Consider the following 21,230-nt stretch of genomic DNA (forward strand, 5'->3'; position numbering starts at 1 on the left):
TCACCTGCCGCATAGGTTCTGCTGTTTTCGGTATGAGTGACCTTGTAATGGAGCGATTGGGCCACTGTGGAGCTGTGGGTGCGGCGGTGGTTTCAATTCCTCCCTGTTGGACCGCATGTATCACTTCTAGTCCAGACGCGCGCTTCCGGCCACTCCCCGATGGGCTGAACAGATGTATTTGAATATGTGGATGCAATCTGAGGACACGCCTTTTGATGACCCCATAAGAACGGCGAAACATGTATAGGTCGTGCCTCCATGAGACGCCGTCCCATCCCGCGGACCTCACCTAATGCCACACCATAGCAGGGCTCCTTCCACACGGACCTGCTTCGGCACACTCTGGCCTGACCAATCTTAGCCCGGGTCTCAGAGCCACATCTCCACTACACAGGAGACGACGTTCCATACTTTTCAGTCATCATTCCTTCTGGACTCCTTGACTGCATTTACCCTGGCAACACCAGACGACATTCACACAAGGCTCGCTCAAGCTCCTATCCAGTGACGACAACAGAGTGGTGAGACACTGCGCTTCTGCATACGACTTGTCCAGCATATGGACGTTGTGTTGATTGTCGGTCATCCATCATTGGACATGACATGTCTTGTATAAGCTGTGCTACATCTCGGCTTATTAACACTTCTGTTGCTTGCTCCATCTCTCTACATTGGTGTGTGTTACTAATACAGCTAATCCTTGTTTTGGACTTCTCCGCGATTCCATTTTTGACCCCCAGTGTGAGCTCACTTTCTTGTCATCTGTATCTGGCCAGTGGGTTGTATGTCTGGATGTGTGGTGCGGACTAGCGTGAGGGGATGGCCATCTCATGATGTTTTTAATATTTGTAGTTTAGTTACAACACTAGATTTCAGAAATGTATATTTTTGCATCGGTTTTGCTACTATTATCTTGGCAAGAACTTGAGCACCTGTGGGTTATTACCTCTCCGTTCTATTGTGTGTATTCTGTTTCTCTAAAGCCAAGTACATTCCTTCAAGCATTTGAGCTCCATAGCCACCGCACCCCCGCCACCTGGAACCAGATCAATGGAAACTACATCCTCCGGCATTCTTTTGGGGGAAAAGAACATGGAGGTGTCCAAATAGGCGGGGGGGGGGGGGGGGGGAATATGGAGTAGCACCCTAAGTAAAATGCCTGCTTTAACCCCCACAGTGCACACAGTTTACTAACCTTACTAACCTTCCTTAGGGAGAGATTCGTTTGACAATTTGTATTTATTTATTTTACACAGAATGCTCAGATCTAGATACACATGGTTATCTCACGTTATGGGTAAGTTTAGGCTACATTTTAGACATTTTCGCCCCACAGCAATGCAACAAGTACTGCAACAACCCAAACATCCTCCTGTAACTTCTACAGGCAACCTCAGCAGCAATGCAGAGGCCAGAGGCTGCTCACATGATGCAGGGTACGGTGCAACATCCAGGTGTGCAGAACATTTTCATCAAATTCGAGGGACCAGCTGGAGCCCTGCAGAGGCTCTGTATAAAGGACACCTGAACAGAGAGGGATGTGGAGGCTGCCATATTTATTTCCTCTTAAACAATACCAGTAGCCTGGCAGTCCTGCTGCTCTCTTTGGCTGCAGTAGTGTCTGAATCACACACACACACACAAAAAACACAAAAAAACCAAAACAAAACAAAAAAAAAAAAAAAACATTTGGCTAATCCAGTCAGAACCATCTGATCCGCATGCTTGTTAAAGGGCTATGAATATTAGAGGCAGATAATCAGCAGAACTGCCAGGCAACTGGTTTTGTTCAAAAGGAAAGAAATATGGTAACCTCCCCATCCCTCTCAGTTCAGGTGTGTTTTAAATTAAAAGTGGTAAGCAGGGCTGTGGCGTCCGCGTCTGAGTCAAGGAGTCTGACTAATTTTGGGATAACTGGAATCAGTGGTTTCATAAAATGATGAGTCCGAGTTTGAGTCGGATGCGTTTTGTTCCCACTCCATAGCTCTGCCAGGGCTGTGGAGTCAGAGTCAAAGCAATTTTGGGTGCCTGGAGTCGGAGGTTTCATAAACGGAGGTGTTGGAGTTGGATGATTTTTGTACCGACTGCCTGGAATGAGGTCTCATTACCAGTTACTGTTCTTTGAAATTATTTCATGTTGACCAAGTAGGGAAAGTTGCACTTTGAAACCCATGTACTTCCCTGCATATCGAAAAATGTCATGGACAGGTCTGTACTCCCATATGTTCATCAAGTTGATAAAGCAATATATTTTGTAATAAAGAGAAGATTGCTAATTTTAACAAATACTGTAATCAAGTTCAAAAGCAATTAAAAATTGAACATTTTATGAACTGGATTATGGTTAACTAAAGGGAATTGAATTAAAAATGTATCCTTTAAACGCACCAAGCCGAAGGCTTTATGGACAAGCTGCAAGCGTGCTTCTCACACATGGTCACAGTCGTACATAGGAATCTTTCCTTCACTTACCAATCATTAGAGTCAGGCTGCAGGATGGCTGCATTTTGTGGTTTCCAGGCACCCAGTGCTTCACTACTCCCACATACTGCAATCACCTCTCCTACAAGACAAAACCAGATTTATTGAGTAAACACGTTGATACTAAACAGACGCAGGGAGAACCATACTAAACAATGTGAAGGTACAAAGCAGGTGCAGTCAGACAGGTTATCATACCATAAGTCAGGTTTAAACATAAATTCCTTCTGCTGTTCAGAAATAGCACTTCACCAAAATAAGACAAAAAAACTGCCCCAGGTCAATTCTTATGTTAACCTTGCAAATGTAACAAAAAAATGGTTCTCAAATATTTTGAATACATGCCATAGTTCAGTACTGCAGGCATAAGTAATGGAGGAAAAAAAAAATGAATATGGGCTTATTTCCACTAAAATTGCAGACATTTTTTCCACATGATTTTAGATGCAGTATCGCTGCCTATTGTAATCAATAGGCTGCATCCGAATCGTGTTTGGGAAATGATGCACGATCTGAATCCCAACGGCTGCCCATGGCACAGCAAAGTGATACGGACGCGAATATGTATCAGCCAGGGTGGGAGCCGCGTCCGTTTTGGAAACCGGTGTAGCACTGCAGTGGAAATGTAGCCCATGTTAACTCAAATCCTTTAATATGAAACTGCTTGAACATCACTATTCAAAACAAAAAAACAAAAAGCAAAACAAATAAAAACCTACCCAATACAGTGCATCCGGAAAGTATTCACAGCACATCACTTTTTCCACATTGGGTTATGTTACAGTCTTATTCCAAAATGGATTCAAATTCATTTTTTCCCCTCAGAATTCTACACACAACACCCCATAATGACAACAAGGAAAAAAAAATGTTTACGAGGTTTTGGCAAATATATTTTATAATAATAATAATAATAATAATAATAATAATAATAATAATAATAATAATAATAATAAAAGCACATGTACAAACCTATTCACAGTCTTAAGGTGCATACACACATCAGACTAAAGTCTTTGGAATATGAAAGATCACAGACCAATCTTACCACCCTTCATGTAGTATGAGAGCCATACCTACACAGTCTTTTCTATGGAGCTGAACTCCCCATCAGACAGAAATCTTTGCAAGATGCTGCACACACAGATGCTGTACAGACACAAAAGATCAGTATCTGAAAAAGATCTGTTCCTGCCAAAAATCCATTCCTGCAAATTGCAATGATAGTCTATGAGATCTGCAGATCAGCATACACACATGATTTAACTGACATTCATCTGCAGATCAAGCAATCATCCGCAGATCAGAAAATCCATCCTGGTGGATCTGTTCTGCAGATGAATGTCAGTTAAATCATGTGTGTATGATGATCTGCAGATCTCATAGACTATCATTGCAATTTGCAGGAATGGATTTTTGGCAGGAACAGATCTTTTGCAGCTACAGATCTTTTGAGTGTGTGCAGCATGTTTGTGTGCAGCATCTTGCAAAGATTTTTTTCTGATGGGGAGTTCAGCTCCATAGAATAGACTGTGTAGAGTATGGCTCTCATACTACATAAAGGGTGGTAAGATTGGTCTGTGTTCTTTCATTTTCCAAAGACCATAGTCTGATGTGTGTATGCACCTTTAGCCATGAAGCTCAAAATTGAGTTCAGATGCATCCCATTTCCCAGATGTTTCTGCAACTTAACTGGAGTCCACCTGTGGTAAATTCAGTTGACTGGACAGGATTTGGAAAAGCACACACCTGTCTATGTAAGGTCCCACAGTTGACAGTTCATGTAAAGAGCAAAAATCAAGCATCAAGTTAAAAGAATTGTCTGTAGACCTCACAGACAGGATTGTCTTGAAGCACAAATCTGGGGAAGGTTACAGAAACATTTTTGCTGCTTTGAAGGTCCCAATGAGCACAATGGCCTCCATCTGTAAGTGGAAGAAGTTCAAAAGCACCAGGACTCTTCATAGAGCAAGCTGGCCATCTAAACTGAGCGATCTGGGTGGTGATGGTCATTCTGAAAGAGCTCCAGAGGTCCTCTGTGGAGAGAGGAGAACCTTCCAGAAGGACAACCATCTCTGCAGCAATGTACCAATCAGGCCTATATGTAAAATGGCCAGACAAAAGACACTCCTTAGTAAAAAGCACATGGTAGCCCTCCTGTAGTTTGCCAAAAGGTACCTGAAGGACTCCTAGACCATGAGAAACAAAATTCTCTGGTCCATTGGGACAAAGATTGAATACTATAGTGTGAATGACAGGCGTCACGTTTGGAGGAAACTAGGTATCGCTCATCACCAGGCCAATATCATCCTTACAGTGAAGCTGTGGGGATATTTTTCAGAAGCAGGAACTTGGAGGAGACGAGTCAGGATAAAGGGAAAGATGACTGCAGCAATGTACGGCGCATTGTCGTTCCTTCGCCAAGCAACAGTACGTGTTGTCAGCGACACAGATGAAGTACAAGCCAGCCCGTCGGTGTCGCCCAAGGGGATCAGATCCAATTCCTGAGGGTGTGACATCTATCAAAGGTGTGTACACACCTTAACCACTTCAGGACGAGAGCAATTTTTCACATATCAGTGCTGCTCCCATTAATTTGCCAATAACTTTATTACACCTAAATGATCTATGTATTTTTTTTTTATTTTAGGACAAATTAGGCTTTAAGTGAGTAATATTTTTGCTTAGTAATTACTCCATTTTCTATGCATTTTAAGGGGGGGGGGGGGGGACCCACAATTTCTACATTTACATCCACAATAGCTTTACAATAAACAGCACTAACTATAAGTTAAACCTTATTTTGTTTGCTTATCCCTCCTGGTTCATACATTTAGATTATATTCCTAGTACAATGTATGGTGACAATATTGTATTTGGAAATAAAGGGGTCTTTTTCTGTTTTGTGTCTTATGCTTTCTCATTGGACACTATCGATTACAAAACCTTATTTGCAAAAATAACAGTAATATACCCTCATGGCATACATAATTTAAAAAGACACTAATTACTTACGGTAACGTCTTTTCCAGTAGTCCGAAGGACAGCACCCCTGAGACCTGTCTCCCTCCCCACAATTGATGGACAGGAACTAGATTAGCATAAAAGATTTGCATCAATTAGGCAGACATAAGCAGGGTGAAACCAGACCTCGTCAGTAATAAAAAAGACAACACCATTATGTAATGCTTCCAAAAAAATATGTTTTAATAGAATAAAGGGTGGGTCGCAAGGGTGCTGTCCTTCGGACTACTGGAAAAGACGTTACCGTAAGTAATTAGTGTCTTTCCAGGAACGTCCTTGGACAGCACCCCTGAGACGATAGACAAGACCATATAATTTAGGGGGGGGGGGACAACTGCTTGTAACACTTTTCTACCAAATGTCAAGTCTGAGCTTGCTAAGACATCTAGTCTATAGTGTTTTACGAATGTATTTTGACTAGACCAGGTAGCCGCTCTACAGATCTGCTCAATCGTGGCTCCTGCCTTCTCTGCCCAAGATGCTGATACTGCTCTTGTAGAATGTGCCTTCACAGATGAGGATAGGATCTTCCCCTGGCGAGAATAGGCTAAAGCAATAGTTTGTCTTATCCATCTGGCGATCGAGCTCTTTGAAGCCTGTTTTCCTCTGAATTTTCCTCCAAATAAAACAAACAGAGCATCTGACTTTCTCCATAAACTGGATCTTTCAATGTATGTTAATACAGTTCTTCTCACATCGAGGCAATGAAGTCTCTGTTCCTTGCTGTTTGAAGGATTATTACAAAATGAGGGCAGAAATATTTCTTGAGATCTATGAAATCTTGAGACTACCTTAGGCAGAAAAGAGGTGTCGAGACGCAGAGTTATTCTGTCTCCTGAAATTACACAATACGGTTCCTTCACTGAAAGGGCCTGAAGTTCACAAATTCTCCTGGCGGAAGTGATTGCTATTAGGAAGGCTGTTTTAAGGGTTAATATCTTGTCCGAGACCTCCTCCAGAGGTTCGAAGGGGGCTTCACACAAGGCCTGAAGTACTGTGTTGAGGTCCCAAGATGGCATCTTACATTGAACAAAGACGTTTTAGAGCTCTGAAAAAACGGACAAAGTATTCTTCCTCTGCTAGTCTCCTTTCCAGAAACACACTAAGGGCGGATGTGTGAACCTTCAAAGTGCTTGTGCTGAGCCCCATTTCATAACCATCTTGCAGGAACTCGAGAACCGAAAGGGAAGAACTCACTTCTCTTGAATTCTGAAAACACCATTCATTGTACACATTCCAGACCTTTCCATAGATTTGCCTTGTGACTTTTTTCCTACTTTGCAATAAAGTCTCTGAAAGCTTGTTTGAAAAACCTCTGTTCTTTAATAACCTCCATTCAGGCTCCATGCGGAAAGATGAAGCATCTGCAGATTGGGATGAAATGCTGGACCCTGAAGAAGAAGGTCTGGCCGCATCTGAAGACGAATTGGATCTGCTGTAGCTAAGCTCCTTAGAAGAGTAAACCAGGGTCTCTTTGGCCAGTATGGTACTATTACTATTGCTTTTGCTTGATCCTGGCATATCCTGCTGAGAACCCGAGGTATTAGACATAGAGGAGGGAAAACATACATTAGTCCTGGACTCCATTTTATTGAGAATGCGTCTACCGCCAAGGGCTTGTCCTGTGGACACAGGGAGCAGAACATCGGGCACTTCTTGTTGTTCCTTCGTGCAAAGAGATCCAGGACTGGATGACCCCATTGCTCTGTGATCTCCTGAAATACCTCCTCGTTTAGAGACCATTCGTCCTGGTGAAGAGGGGATCGACTCAGGAAGTCTGCCAGCTGATTTAATGTTCCCTTCAGATGTAGAGCTTTCAGGGACTTCAAGTTCATCTCGGACCATCTCAAAATCTGATCTGCTTGTAAGTAAAGGGATCGGCTCCTTGTTCCCCCTTGCCTGTTTAGATATGCCACAACTGTGTTGTTGTCTGTTCGAATCGTGACATGAGTCTGTCTTATCTGGTCCTGGAAGTGTTGCAAAGCCTCCCATACTGCCTGAAGTTCTCTGTTTGATGATCGTAAGTGTTCTGACCAAGTTCCCTGAGCTGGGGATGTGCCTAGATGGGCTCCCCATCCCCAGGCGCTCGCGTCTGTCGTTATAACAGTCTCTGAGGGAAAGTTCCACAGATTTCCTTTCGAGAGATGAGGAGGCCTCAACCACCAATCCAGCGATCTCTTGACTCTCTGAGGAATGATGACAGACTTGTCTAAAGATTCCTTCTTCCGATTCCAACTCCTTAAAATCCAATGTTGAAGAGTCCTGGCGTGCAGCTGTCCCCACTGAACCGCGGGAAGTGAAGAGGTTAGTAATCCCAGCAGTGCCATAGCTTTCCTTAGTGTGACTGATTTCATTTCCTGGAAAGAAAGAACACATCTTAGAATGGCAGATATTTTTCTCTCGGGCAGAATCACCAGGTTAGCAAGAGAAGATATAGTGAAACCCAAATATTCCATAGATTGACAGGGAGTAAGAGAGGACTTTTCCCAATTAATCAACCATCCCAAGGATTGAAGAAAGTCTAAGCAGACATTCACTTGAGCATGCACAGACGCAAAGGATGGACCCCAGATCAAAAGATCATCTAGATAGGCGATAATGTGAATAGATTGTAGTCTAAGAACCGCCAAGATCTCACATAGTACTTTAGTAAATAGCCATGGTGCAGAGTATAGACCAAAGGGGAGGGCAAGAAACTGATAGTGTCTTACCTCTCCTTGTAGCATCAGGGCAAACCGCAGATACCTCTGAGATTCCAGATGAATTGGTATGTGCAGGTATGCATCCTTGAGGTCTAGAGAAGACATGTAACATTGATGTTGAAGCAGATTTATTACGCTGCGAACATTGTCCATTCTGAACTTCCGATATCTTATTGACATGTTTAATCTCTTTAAGTTCAGGATGAATCTGTATTGACCCTGGGGTTTTTTTTACAAGGAACACTGGTGAGTAAAAACCCTGATACTGCTGGCACTTTGGGACTAATCTGATTACTTTCTTTTCTAACAGTGAGGACACCTCTGTCTTTAAAGCTAGATCTTTGATTGAATCCTTTGGAGATGGTGTTAGGAAGAACTGACTTGGAGGGTGGTCTGAGAACTCGATCTTGTACCCTTCCAGAATTATGTTTAGTAGCCACTTGTTTTGAGAAATGGATTCCCATTTTTCGTAGAAGAGCGCAATTCTGCCCCCCACTGGAAGCCTGGCGTCATTGTCTAGGGGGCTGTGAGGTTGGATTAGAGGAGAAATTGGAGGAAAAATTGGGCTTAGAACGCTGTGTTTTATTTGGGACCCAACGTCTCTTATTGGGGGGCCTGCTGTCAGTCTCTTTCTTTTGGTCTCGAAAGGACCCCTTTCTTTGAAAATTCCTCCTCTTAAATGGAAAGTTCTTTTTTCTATCAGCTGATCTCTCTAGGATATCATCTAATTTGGATCCGAACAGGAACTCACCCTCACAAGGGATCCCACATAATTTTGATTTAGAAGACGTGTCACCTTGCCAGGTCTTTACCCAAATGCCTCTCCTTGATGTATTCACCAGGGCTGAAGTTCGAGCTGTTAGTCATACTGTGTCGTCTGCTGCATCTGAAAGATAATTAGCTCCATGCAACAAATTATCAAAATCTTTAAGTATCTCTTCCCTGGGTACTCCTGAAGCAATGCGGGATTGTGTATTCAATAACCAGACCTTCAGAGACCTAGCTGCTGCTGTGGATGCTACTGCTGGTTTTAAAGTTAGAGTAGACGACTCCCATGCTCTCCTTAAAATGTTGTCCATTTTCTTGTCTATGGGATCCCTGAGGTTACCAAAATCTTCAAACTGAAGGTCTGACCTCCTAGACAGTTTGGATAATGAGGGATCAAGTTTTGGGGCTGTACCCCAGAACTTCTGATCTTCTGGATGAAATGGATACTTTTTAGATAGGGATTTTGGCCAGAAGGCTCTTCTCTCAGGATTATCCCACTCTCGTTTAACAATATTCTTTAGGGCACCGTGAACAGGTATATAAACAGTCTCAGGGTCAGATAGACCTACATACATCTGATCTAATGGAGTAAGAGTCTTTTCGTCAGGTTTTATCCCCATAGTATCATGCATTGCTTTCAGAAAAATTTTCATAGAGTCTGGGGGAAAAGCAAACCTATGCAATTTATCCTCTGTATGTTCATCTTCAGAACCGATCTCCTCTAACGAGGAGATGGCTACCTCACCCTCAGATAAATCTGACTCAGCCGAGTCCTCTCCTCTCCTTCTTTTATGAGTAGGGACTGATTCTGCAGGTTCTTGTTCAAGCGTAGAAGGAACTACCCGAACAGGGGCTGCCTCAGAGGCAGTAGAGGCTGAGGGCTGGGATGCAGGATTAACATCTGATGGAATATTAGATGGAATGTTAGCTTCCTTGATCACTTGGATCGCAGTTGCCATTTCAGACTTCATCCAACCCATAAGGTCTTTGAAGATTACCGGGGATTCCTTCTTAACAATTTTATCAGTACAATTACGGCAAAGAGGCCTTGAGGATGATGATGATATTCTCTCTGAACATATAGCACACTTCTTATAATCCGATTTCTGTGTAGACTTTCCCTTGTCACTCTTTTCTCCCTTATCAGGTAAATCGGGCTTGTCTTTAACTGATTTAGGCACAGTGGGCTACAAGAGAACAGATGGGAAAGTATAATCAGAATATGCCCCTTTAAGCGTATTACAGCAAACAACTGTTAGGATTCATATCAATGTCCTACCAGAGAGGCATCGGAACCAGGCTCCACAGATCTAGTAGACCCAAGTCCTGCGGCAGCGTCCATGATCGAAGTAATAATGCAGAGACCATGTGCTTAGTTTAAATAGGCCGCCCAAGAAATACCGCCCCTCTACCTGTGGTGTCTCTAAAAGATTTCCCACAGAAACAGTGTCAGATGACACATAGTCCCCCTCGCTCATACCTCTTCCGCCGCCCGGAACCATCCGTCTCCGCATCCCTCGATCCGTAGCAGCCACGCCGACTCAGAGGGTGGGGACCGCAAATGCAGCAGCCGCATCAGCAGCCGCATGACTCCGGGCGGCGAATCAGGAAGTACTTCCGGGGTCGAGGTGGCGTCAGTCTGCCCGCGTGATCACATGATCCGCAATCCGGAAGTGGGCTATGAACGCGTCCGGCATGTAGTCCTTCTGATACGGAGAAGCCAGTAGGTGCAGCACGGAACCTGGGCCAGTACACTAACCGGCCTACAACCAGGAAACCCCGCTACACAGCTCCTGTCCCACGGACATGGTTGGCTCCAGCTTCTCATCCAGCTCCTGGTGGTGGACAGAAAACAACTGACGAGGTCTGGTTTCACCCTGCTTATATGTCTGCCTAATTGATGCAAATCTTTTATGCTAATCTAGTTCCTGTCCATCAATTGTGGGGAGGGAGACAGGTCTCAGGGGTGCTGTCCAAGGACGTTCCTGGAAAGCCAAGTTCCTAAGGTAACAATATACTGCGTCTACTCGAGTATAAGTCTAGAAATTTAGGTCTAATTCACTTCATAAAAAAAGTATAGGGGTAGACTTATACACGAGTCACAGGCAACACTGAGCACACTAATGTATGTACTAATATTGACATTCCCATTTGCAGCAATTTACCCTGTGGTAAGTGACACTTTGAGGTAAGGAAATGCCAAGAATACGCAGGTCCTAGCAACAACAATTAAGAAAGGAAAGGGGCAGGAGAAAAATACTGGGCTGCAGGAAGGGGAGTGAATAATTGCAGCACTTGGGAGCCTGGAGGAGGTATTACTGCACTTATGGGAGGTGTTAATGGCTGCAATACTGTATGCAGTGCAATCATTAATCCCTCCTGAAACCCAAATGCAGACTTTAACTTTGCTGGGTAGAGTTATACTTGAGTCAATAAAAAAATTCCAGCTTAAGAGGGTTGAATATTGGAGTCGACTTATATACGAGGCCAACTTGTATTTAAGTATATACGGTAGTTATTTTCCTTTATATTCTTTCACTTAGTTTTCATTTTACAAGTCTTGGTTTTGGTACAGAATATACAAAATTTGTATTGCTTTTGTTACTAAAAAAAGAATACACAAGACATAGCCCTTAACCCTATAATCTATTCTACTACTTATCAGTGTAAGCTATACAAATACTTACCCAAGTTAGATTATAATTTTGAAAACTATTTTTTTATGCTGGATTGAGTATATCCCTACCCATTTCTCATTCAAAAAAAAAAAAAAAAAAAAAAAGGCGCAATTCAAAAAAGAGAGTAATGTAATGTAATTCTGGGAGATGTCTATCAATTGTGATGTTACGAACCATGGGATTTGGGCGGCACCTGGGTGTTACTTGTTGGTTATATTGCTAGCGTTTGTATATTTGCATTATGCCACATTGCCTTGAGAAAGGGGGACCTTGCGTGGCCCCCGAAACAATTGTCGGTTTTACCATGTGGATTAGTGCACAATAAAAATGTGCGTTGCATCTTGAACGAAGACTAGTGTGCTGATGTACCTTGCTATGGTACCCATTTCTCATGTGATGTGGGTCCAAGCTTTAGAAACACCAAAATGTATTCTACAACTCGTCCCGGATAAAATGATACCACATGTGTCTCATTTAGTAACAAACTGGTGGTGCACTCTCCACCATCACACTGGATGTGTATACTCGTCCAGTTTGGCTGAAGTGGTGAAGCTCTTCAGAAGACAGTACTTAGTTCAACCAAGATTGTGCGATAGCTCAAAGAAGCTCTTCACTGGAAAACACTAGACTTTTCTTTGCTAGTAATGTTCTATGTATTATCAATACTACACATCTTATGTTATATGTATTATCAATACTACACATACAATTCATTATCTCTAAATAAGTTTTAGTGTTTGCTTCACATTTGCTTTAAGTGAAGTGGGTACAGTTATTGAGTGATCGAGCATATATTATTTGATGATTTGTGCTTCTGCAACAGCTTTCTTGATATAATGAAATGATCATGTTCATGTAAGAGGCATATTCACATACACCTGCTTTATAAAAGGTTATTTGAGGTTTTCTGTGTGACGTGCAGAAGGGTGAGGCACAAGTCAGCCAGCTCCTGGCACCGCTCTACTATCCTGAACGGCTGATGCATAATGCCAGAGTCATAAAAAGCTTCAGCTTTTCATTTTATGTAACTGAAAAGAAACTTAGGGCTCGTTCCCACTATCGCGAATCTGCATGCGTCCAACGCATGCAGATCCGCACGTGTAATGCAAGTGGATGTGCCTGTTTCCACTGTAGCGTTGTTGAGGTGCGTTTTTTTCAGCGTGGAAAAAACGCACAAAAGAGCCAACGATTTCGCCTGCGTCGGGAATCCGTGCGAATCGCCGCTAATGTATTTAATAGTAAAAACGCATGAGTTTGTTACATGCATTTTTACCCGCGATTTCGCGTGCGATTTCGCACCTTTTTTAATTTTATTTAGCCCTGGCAGTGTCATGGTTAATTTCGCATGGCACCCTGCCATGCGAAATCGCATGCGAAATCGCGGGTAAAAACGCATGCGGAAACGCATCCGCATGCGTTTTTACAAGCGTCGGAATGCGGCCGAAATCGCGTCGCAACAGTGGGAACGAGCCCTAAGTCTGTAAAGTAAAAAGAGGATTTTTTTCTTCGCTTCAGAGCACTTCAGCAATATGAGCAAAGATGAATTGCTGCATCCTCACCACTAAACAATGTGTTTAACCCCCCAAAGTCCCAGGCCAAAATTACGTGACTTTCCAGGTCATGGATAACTGGGACAAATGGGCAAATAAAGTAAATAGGTTTTAATTATGTTAGCATGTATTATTTTAAAGCTATAATGGCCGAAAACGGAGACAATGATTTTTTTCTTAATATTCCTGTAAAAATGCATTTAGAAAAAAAAATTATTCTTTTCAAAATGTACCACCAAAAGAAAGCCTAACTAGTGGCGGAAAAAAACAAGATATAGATACAATCATTGTGATAATTAGTGATAAAGTTATTGGCAAATGAATGGGAGGAAAAAATTGCTTTGATGCATAATGTGAAAAATACCTGCGGGCTGAAATGGTTAAAAACTATCAATTCTATTCAAACCACCTAAAGGTTATATGGAATGTACCTGTTGAGAAAAGTAAGAAAGAAAAAAAAAAAAAACACACACACACACCTTTCCCAGCTACTGATCATTGAGGTTGCACTACCACAACAGTGCTGTACTCTTCAACCAAGACTACAAGGCAATTACCTGCAAGACTTAGCAGTTCAGAGCATGCCTCCTCCATTACAGATGGCAGGAAGCAAGCTGCTGTGAGATGATTTGGAGGCGGGCCATTTAGACCCCACCACACACGCCTCCCGTATTTCATCAGGTGCAAATAACTCTTGGCTGACCCTCACAAAATGTTTCATTAAGTGTATTGTGCGCTGCCGACTCTCACTTTACTGTTACTGCAGTGGCTTGTTGTGCCTGGCTTCTCCTGCCCCTCAGCCCCAACGAAGTATGGAGATGTGGAGACAGCATTTCTCTGTTTTGAGACCAGCCAAGGTGACAGACACGGAAACATCAAAAGGTGAGGCAGAGTAGGACAGAGTCCAGTGCAGCTGAAATCCATATGGCATTGCCGTTCTGTCCCCAAAATCAACTCGGGCCCCATACAGCGGTCATCCTTCTGATGCCCTGATCAGCTGAGTGGCTTTCATCTTATACTAATGCACTTACATGAAAGTTCAGAGTTGCCAGAGTAATTTTCAAAGTTACATCATGGTATGTATCTAGAGTAACTCAGAGATGGACAAATTAATATAGCATTTATAAGCCAGTCTGTCCAATCCTTTGGAAATTTTAGCAGCAAGTTTTTGTTTTAAAGAGAACCGGAGGTGTGTTTAAAGAATGTTATCTGCATACAGAGGCTGGATCTGCCTATACAGCCCAGCCTCTGTTGCTATCCCAAACCCCACTAAGGTCCCCCTGCACTCTGCAATCCCTCATAATTCACAGCCGTGCTGTGAGGCTGTGTTTACATCTGTAGTGTCAGTCTCAGCTGCTCCCCCGCCTCCTGCATAGCTCCAGTCCCTGCCCCCGTCCCTTCCCTCCAATCAGCAGGGAGGGAAGGGATGCAGGCGGGGACCAGAGTTCTGCAGGAGGCGGGGAGAGCAGCAGACTGACACTATAGAGATAAACACAGCCAGCTCTGACAAGCTGTTTGTCAGCAGCGTGGCTGTGATTTATGAGTGATTGCTGAGTGCAGGGGGACCTTAGGGGGGTTTGGGATAGCAACAGAGGCTGAGCTGTATAGGCAGATCCAGCCTCTGTATGCAGATAATATTCTTCAAACCCACCTCGGGTTCTCTTTAAGATAATTTTTTATTGATTTTTAACAAAAGAAAGCATGTTCAAACAGCCAGCTTTACTGACAGAAAAACACCCAAAAAGTATAAGGAGCCTGCAGTAATTTTTAAAGCAGCTGTGGATTCTTGAATTTCTGGATTTGTCTAGCCCTGGTTTAAAGAGGAACCGAACAAAGGATTGAACGTCATTCCAATCAGTATCCAATACACACTTTTCCATCATAGATCATCAATGGAGTCTGTATGGCTGATACTGTGGTGAAATCCCTCCCACAGTGTGATGTCATGACCATGGTCCTGACAGTTTGCTGTCTGCAAACCTTGCTGTATTATGGGAAATAATGGCTTTTCCCAAACGAGCAATGAATAGAACTCTCAGTAACAAACACTCCGTACAGATCACCTGCCAGGACTAAAACTTCAGAATGAAAATCTAGGAAAGGAAAGATTTTACAATGGGCAAACACTGACTAAATAATCTGTAAATTAATATTGTAAAATATAGGCAAATTGAATTCATTGTGTTATTTTCACTATAGTTCTGGTTTAACTATGTAGCATGTCCCTATGTACCACTCCCCTAGAACAAGTGACAAAATATCTTACAAAATAGGTGGCATTTTTTAGGGTGCTTGCTTATAGTGTCCTGAGGTCAAAAATGATGAACCAGGCAGCGTGGTACACAGCAGCAAATATATTGTTTTAACTTTCACAGAAACCACACAAAAAAAAAAAAAAACAGAACACAACCCACGACTGCTGCATGCTAACCTTTATATTGGGTTACATATTGTGTAATCAGATGAGACTGGCTTGCAGCCTCAGCTCTCTTATGCCAGCACTTCTTTTCCAAGTAATTGGGTTGTTATCTAAAAGCACATGAAATGTCAAGTTCCAGAGTCAGCAACATCCTAGTCTAGCCAGCACACCAAAACAGAAACACAGAACTGTTGCCCAGACAACTGCACTTTTGCCTACCTAAGGAAAAATACCCAGCTAGCCATAGGCATTTTGCAGAAGTCCCCAACATTAAGGTCCGGTGCACACCAAAACCCGCTAGCAGATCCGCAAAATGCTAGCAGATTTTTAAACGCTTTTTTTTTATTTTTATGAGGCTTTTTGCAGATTGCTGCTGCGGATTTCAGTGTAGCATATTGCATATATTGTTACAGTAAAGCTGTTACTGAACAGCTTCTGTAACAAAACTGCCTGGCAAACCGCTCTGATCTGCCGTTTTTCAGAGCGGTTTGCGTTTTTCCTATACTTAACATTGAGGCAGAAATGCCTCCGCAATCCAAAAAAAATGCCTCACCCCGGGAGGATTCGTTTCTGCAAAACGCCTCCCGCTGTGGTGTGCACACCCCCATTGAAATACATTACCCTAGCATATCCGCAGCCAGCCGCTTGCGGTGCCCCAGCCCTAACTCTAAATATTTTCCTATAACAACAAATAAAGTGACATACACATTAGAGAACAATTAGATCAAACAAAGTGTGATTAAACTGTTGTCTTCAGGTAGAGGAGCAGGAAGCATCCTACAGCAGTGGAATACATAGCAATGAATGGCAAATCCTGAATTTGTAATCTGTTTGTTGCTTTCAGAAGCCTGCTTCACTTTTTATATGGTTCTTGGCCAAGGTGACCACAGTTGGGCTGCCTCTGTCGAGAATCTAGCACGTTTAGCGGCCCTGATGGATGCCCAAGGTATCTGGAGTGCCTGATAGTCTCAACCTAGAGCAGGCCAGCCCCGCTTTACCCAGGGCTTCCTCCCACCCCATAAACTTGTCTATGTCCCACGCCATCCTCCCGCAGTCTGCCATCAGCCCCGGTAACTGGCTCAGGGCCAGTTTCCACTAGCGAGGAATCTGGGCCAAATACGCAATTTCCCTACAAGCAAATCGCAGGGGGAAACTCTGCTATAGGAAATAATGGCACCGCCAGCCGAAACGCTTGCCCTAGCGATTCATCCGACATTGCCATCCGTTTCCATGCATGAGGCAGCGAATCCCATAGCCGTGCATGGCTTCTGGGATTCGTCTGCGTACCCGCAGACCAGTAAGTGCCACCGCACATTTCCCTGCTGCACGCAGCAGCGAGTGGAAACAGACCCTTGGATGGGTCCAGGCGGTCTTCTGCGCATGCGAGGACCTACCAACTAGGTTCAAATCTTAGCACTTAGTGTTCAGTAACCTTGGGCTAGACTAGGCATGGGCAAACTCGGCCCTCCAGCTGTTACGGAACTACAAGTCCCACAATGCATTTGCCTTCATGAGTCATGACACCTGCAATGCATTGTAGGACTTGTAGTTCGTTAACAGCTGGAGGGCCAAGTTTGCCCATGACTGGGCTAGACTCCCCAACACTGCTACCGCCTATTGAGCATGCCCTAGTAGCTGCAGCTCAAGAGCTTTGAGTCCCCCGGGAGAAAAGTGCAATATAAGTGTTATTTATTTTGTCTTGAGTACCCAACCACTTTCCCAGTTTGGAGACAGCAACTCTTAAGCCCAATCTACACGATACGATTCTTTGTACCACTCGATTAGGATTCTATTTACGATCCGTTTAAATCCGACATGTCCGATCGGGATTTGATTCAATTCGATTTGCCGATTGAATCCTGATCGGACATGTCGGATTTAATCGGATCGTAATCGAATCGCACGAAGAATCGTATCGTGTAGATGGGGCTTTAGATTTAGAACATCTTTTAGGAAAGTCACATTGGGCCCAATTGGGCTCTATTCACAAACATGACTTATTTATCACCTATTAGATAAAAATAACCTTTCAGCACATTTACCAGCAAAATAATCACCAAAAGTAAGTTGCTCCTGATTAACTTAATTTCAATATTACTTTTCTTACCTTAGATTATATTTTTGCTCTTTGGAAGCTTAACCACTTCAGGATTCGGCGTACGCTTAACTACGCCCCTGAATCCTGAAGTGGATTGCATGGAAACGGCCGTATGAGCGGCCGTTCCATGTCAGTTCACGGAGGGTGTCTCCGTGAACACTCTGCGAGCCTCCGATCGTGGCTCACAGGGTAAATGTAAACACACGGGGAAGATCTTCCCCGGTGTTTACATGTATACGGCGCTGCTGCGCAGCAGCGCCGTGGCGGAGATCGGCGATCCCCGGCCTCTGATTGGCCGGGGACCGCCGGCACCTGATAGGCTGAAGCCTATCCTATCCGGCGCAGGACGGAATTCCGTCCTGCGCCGCTCACAGGGGGAGGTAGAGGGAGGGAAGGCGGCCAGGAAGCGCTGCGGAGGGGGGCTTTGAAGAGAGCCCCCCCCCGCAAGCGCAAGCAGCCGTCGGCGATCAGACCCCCCCAGCAGGACATCCCCCTAGTGGGGAAAAAATGGGGGGGGGGGGGGTGGGGGGGGTAGGGAGTCTGATCGGCCTGGCTGCTAGCTGATCGGTGCTGCGGGCTGGAGAGCCCACGCAGCACCGATCAGCAAAACCACCCGGTATCCGGAAGTGGTTAAAAATGTAACACAGATAGGGTGAAAACAGGTGAAAAAGCTGTGTGAATAGAGCCCAGAAATTTTAACCAACTTCAGTGTATTCCAGGGCTGTTAACGCACTAATCCTGTAAAACCAATACATAGCATAAATTGGTATATACAAGAGAAGTGCTTTATTTGGGTGACCATTTTCTCTACAAACTTTTTTTTTTTTTTTTTTTTTTTTTTTTACAAAAAACAGACTTAACCTCTTGAGGACCACACACTTATACTTTCCTAGTGACCAGGCCGCGTGATCTAACGATGCGCAAGATTTGCAGGGATCTTGCTCTAGCACGAATGCCCGTGCCATATTTTTTTTTTTTTTACCATTCAGCACCCTGCAGGTGTAACAGTTTGCTGCATGGCCATACAACTTAGCACACAAATGAATCTTGCCTCCTTTTCTTGCCACCAACAGAACTTTCTGTTGGTGGCATCTGATTGCTGCTGTGATGTCATTTGTTTTTATATGAATTTGAATTTTTTTATTTTTTTTATTTAAAAATGTTTTTTTTATATTTTTTTTTTTTTAACGTCGATTTTTAGCGATCGCCGGCTGGCAGGCCGATCACGGCTCCCTGCACTGTTTATTTACGGGCATTCGTGCTAGAGCAAGATCCCTGCAAATCTTGCGCATCGTTAGATCACGCGCCTGTGCATGGTGGAGGAATAAGGAAGCCACCCTGCGTTAGGCGGTCGCAGAGTGATTAAAGGAAATCAGAAGTGAAAACAAACATATAATGATTTGAATTTGTAGTACAGCTAAGAAATAGATCAGTAGTACAGATGAGTCTTATATTGTTTACAGTACAGAAAAAGTTAAGAAACTTCACATGCTAAATATGCAGAAGAGCTTCTCTGAGCTCTCTAACCAAGCATGGTCAGCTAAAATGCCATTTTCTGGAGCACTTATCTCAACCTGTCTATCACTGTTTAAGGTTTTACTGCAGGAAAATTCAAAGGATCATTAGCTCTGTTTCATAGTTTAAAATAAAGCATAGTTTGTTAACTGCAATTATTAGGGAATGATGCAATATAATAATAATAATAATAATAATAACTATATAACGGAACATAAAAATGGGACTCTTCTTTGTTGCTAATGTTCTATGAATGCATTATTTCATATGTTTGTTTTGTTTTCGCTTCAGTGTCACTTTAACAAAAGAACTGCTTGAAGATTCCCTGATCCTGATAAACAGCTCTAAAGTCAAGCTTGCACAACCCCAAATTTCCAAATTTACTCTGCTGGTAATATCAAAAAAAGAGGTCTTCCGCCAAGCACAATCTGGCCAAAAAACACAATGTTCTAAAGCACAAACATTCAAGAGATGACTTAAAGGGAGTCTGAAGTAAAAATAAACTTATGATATAAGGATTTGTATGTGTAGTACAGCTAAGAAATAGAACATTAGTAGCAAAGAACAGAGTCTCATATTGTTTCCAGTACAGGAAGAGTTAAGAAACTTCAGTTATCTATGCAAAAGAGCTTATCTGAGCTCTCTCCCAATTTAGCTAAAGAGCAGTGATCTTTTCTGATGCACTTATCTCAACCTGTCTCAAGGCCCATTCACCCCTGAAAACAGTAGCGGGGAACTTCAGCCTAAACAAACATACTGTGATTAAGTTACATTAGTTATGTTAATTAAAATAGAAAGGTAATATAATCTCTTACACACCCTTTTTCAAAAGAACAGGCAAATGTTTAATTTCATGAGGGCAGCCATCTTTTTGGTAGAAAGGAGGTGACAGGGAGCATGAGACACAGCTTCAACTGTCCTGTCTCCTGATCACCCCTCCCAGTTGCTAGGCAACGAGAACATCAGAAATCCCATCATGTTTTGCACAGTATCAGGGTAAAATGCCCGGGCAGTTTACTTTGATGGGCGGAGCTTAGATTCTGTGCAGCCAAAAAATGAGGCTTGGATAAGAAAAACAAAGTTCTGATGCTATGAAACTGTTACAGAAACACCAAGCCTTTTCAGTGCTGCGGAGTAGATTTTTAGTCTGGAGGTAGCCACTAAAGCGCACTCAGAGGTAGTATCAGTGTTAGGGAGTATCGCCCAAAGAACCCCTTACTGAATAGGTTCAGCTTACTGAACAGAAAGACAAGATTTGAACCCAGGTTGCCTGTGTCAGAGGCAAAGCCCTAAACCATTGCATTATCCAGCCACAGCTAGTTGTGGAGTCAGTACACAATGCTGGTGTGCTATGCAAGTCTGTGATGATTCTAGCAGTTCAGGAAGTCAGAGTGAAAGTTTGATTCCCTCTAAGATGGGGTCTCCTCTAGGAGGCGGACACGTGTAATCACGCGTTCCTCCTATGCATTACGTTGCAGACGATGATTGCACTAGCTCATTGCTATGAATGCATGCATGAAGCACAGGAAGTTGTTTCTGGTTGGCTCCTGGGAGGTGTGGCTTTCTGTGTTATATAAGCTTTTCCTGAACACTCAATCATTGCCCATGATAGTTAGTCACACTACCTGCTGGGTGCGCCTGGATGATTATTTATCTCTGTTGTAACCTTTGCCTGGACCTGGAATATTCTTGTGGACTGCTGCCTGGACTGACATTAGATGGTTTCTGACCCTGCTCTGTCCTAGTCCCTGTGTACTGCGATATCTCTAATCTCCTGTGTATGACCCTGGATTGCTACTGGACGTGAGTTTGCTTTACAAATCTGTACCTTGCCTTGTCTGATCCTGTGGCTGCTTCAGTCTGTGTGGACTCTCTGCCTAGTTAGCTAGTTTGGTTCTGGTAGTATTTTTGTCTTCCTGGCCTCAGTCCTTATGCTTTGCACGATGAAGTCCTAGGGGTAACCATAGTCGGGTAGGCGTAACTTCATCTCCCATT

At 43.4% G+C, this 21,230-nt stretch overlaps 2 protein-coding genes across 2 annotated transcripts in view; one reads left to right on the top strand and one right to left on the bottom strand.

The window, feature by feature from the left end:
- Window positions 1-21,230, bottom strand: part of GPCPD1 (glycerophosphocholine phosphodiesterase 1) — a 134,941-nt gene that overhangs the window by 102,039 nt on the left and 11,672 nt on the right. Inside the window, exon 3 of the mRNA XM_068232496.1 lies at window positions 2,473-2,563. Coding sequence (XP_068088597.1) covers window positions 2,473-2,563 — 91 coding nt within the window. The remainder of the gene's footprint in view (window positions 1-2,472; window positions 2,564-21,230) is intronic.
- SHLD1 (shieldin complex subunit 1) overlaps window positions 1-21,230 on the top strand; it is a 224,901-nt gene that overhangs the window by 749 nt on the left and 202,922 nt on the right. The gene's annotated exons all lie outside the window — the stretch shown is intronic.

The sequence above is a fragment of the Hyperolius riggenbachi genome, chromosome 4 (assembly GCF_040937935.1).
Source record: "Hyperolius riggenbachi isolate aHypRig1 chromosome 4, aHypRig1.pri, whole genome shotgun sequence".
Lineage (NCBI taxonomy): Eukaryota > Metazoa > Chordata > Amphibia > Anura > Hyperoliidae > Hyperolius > Hyperolius riggenbachi.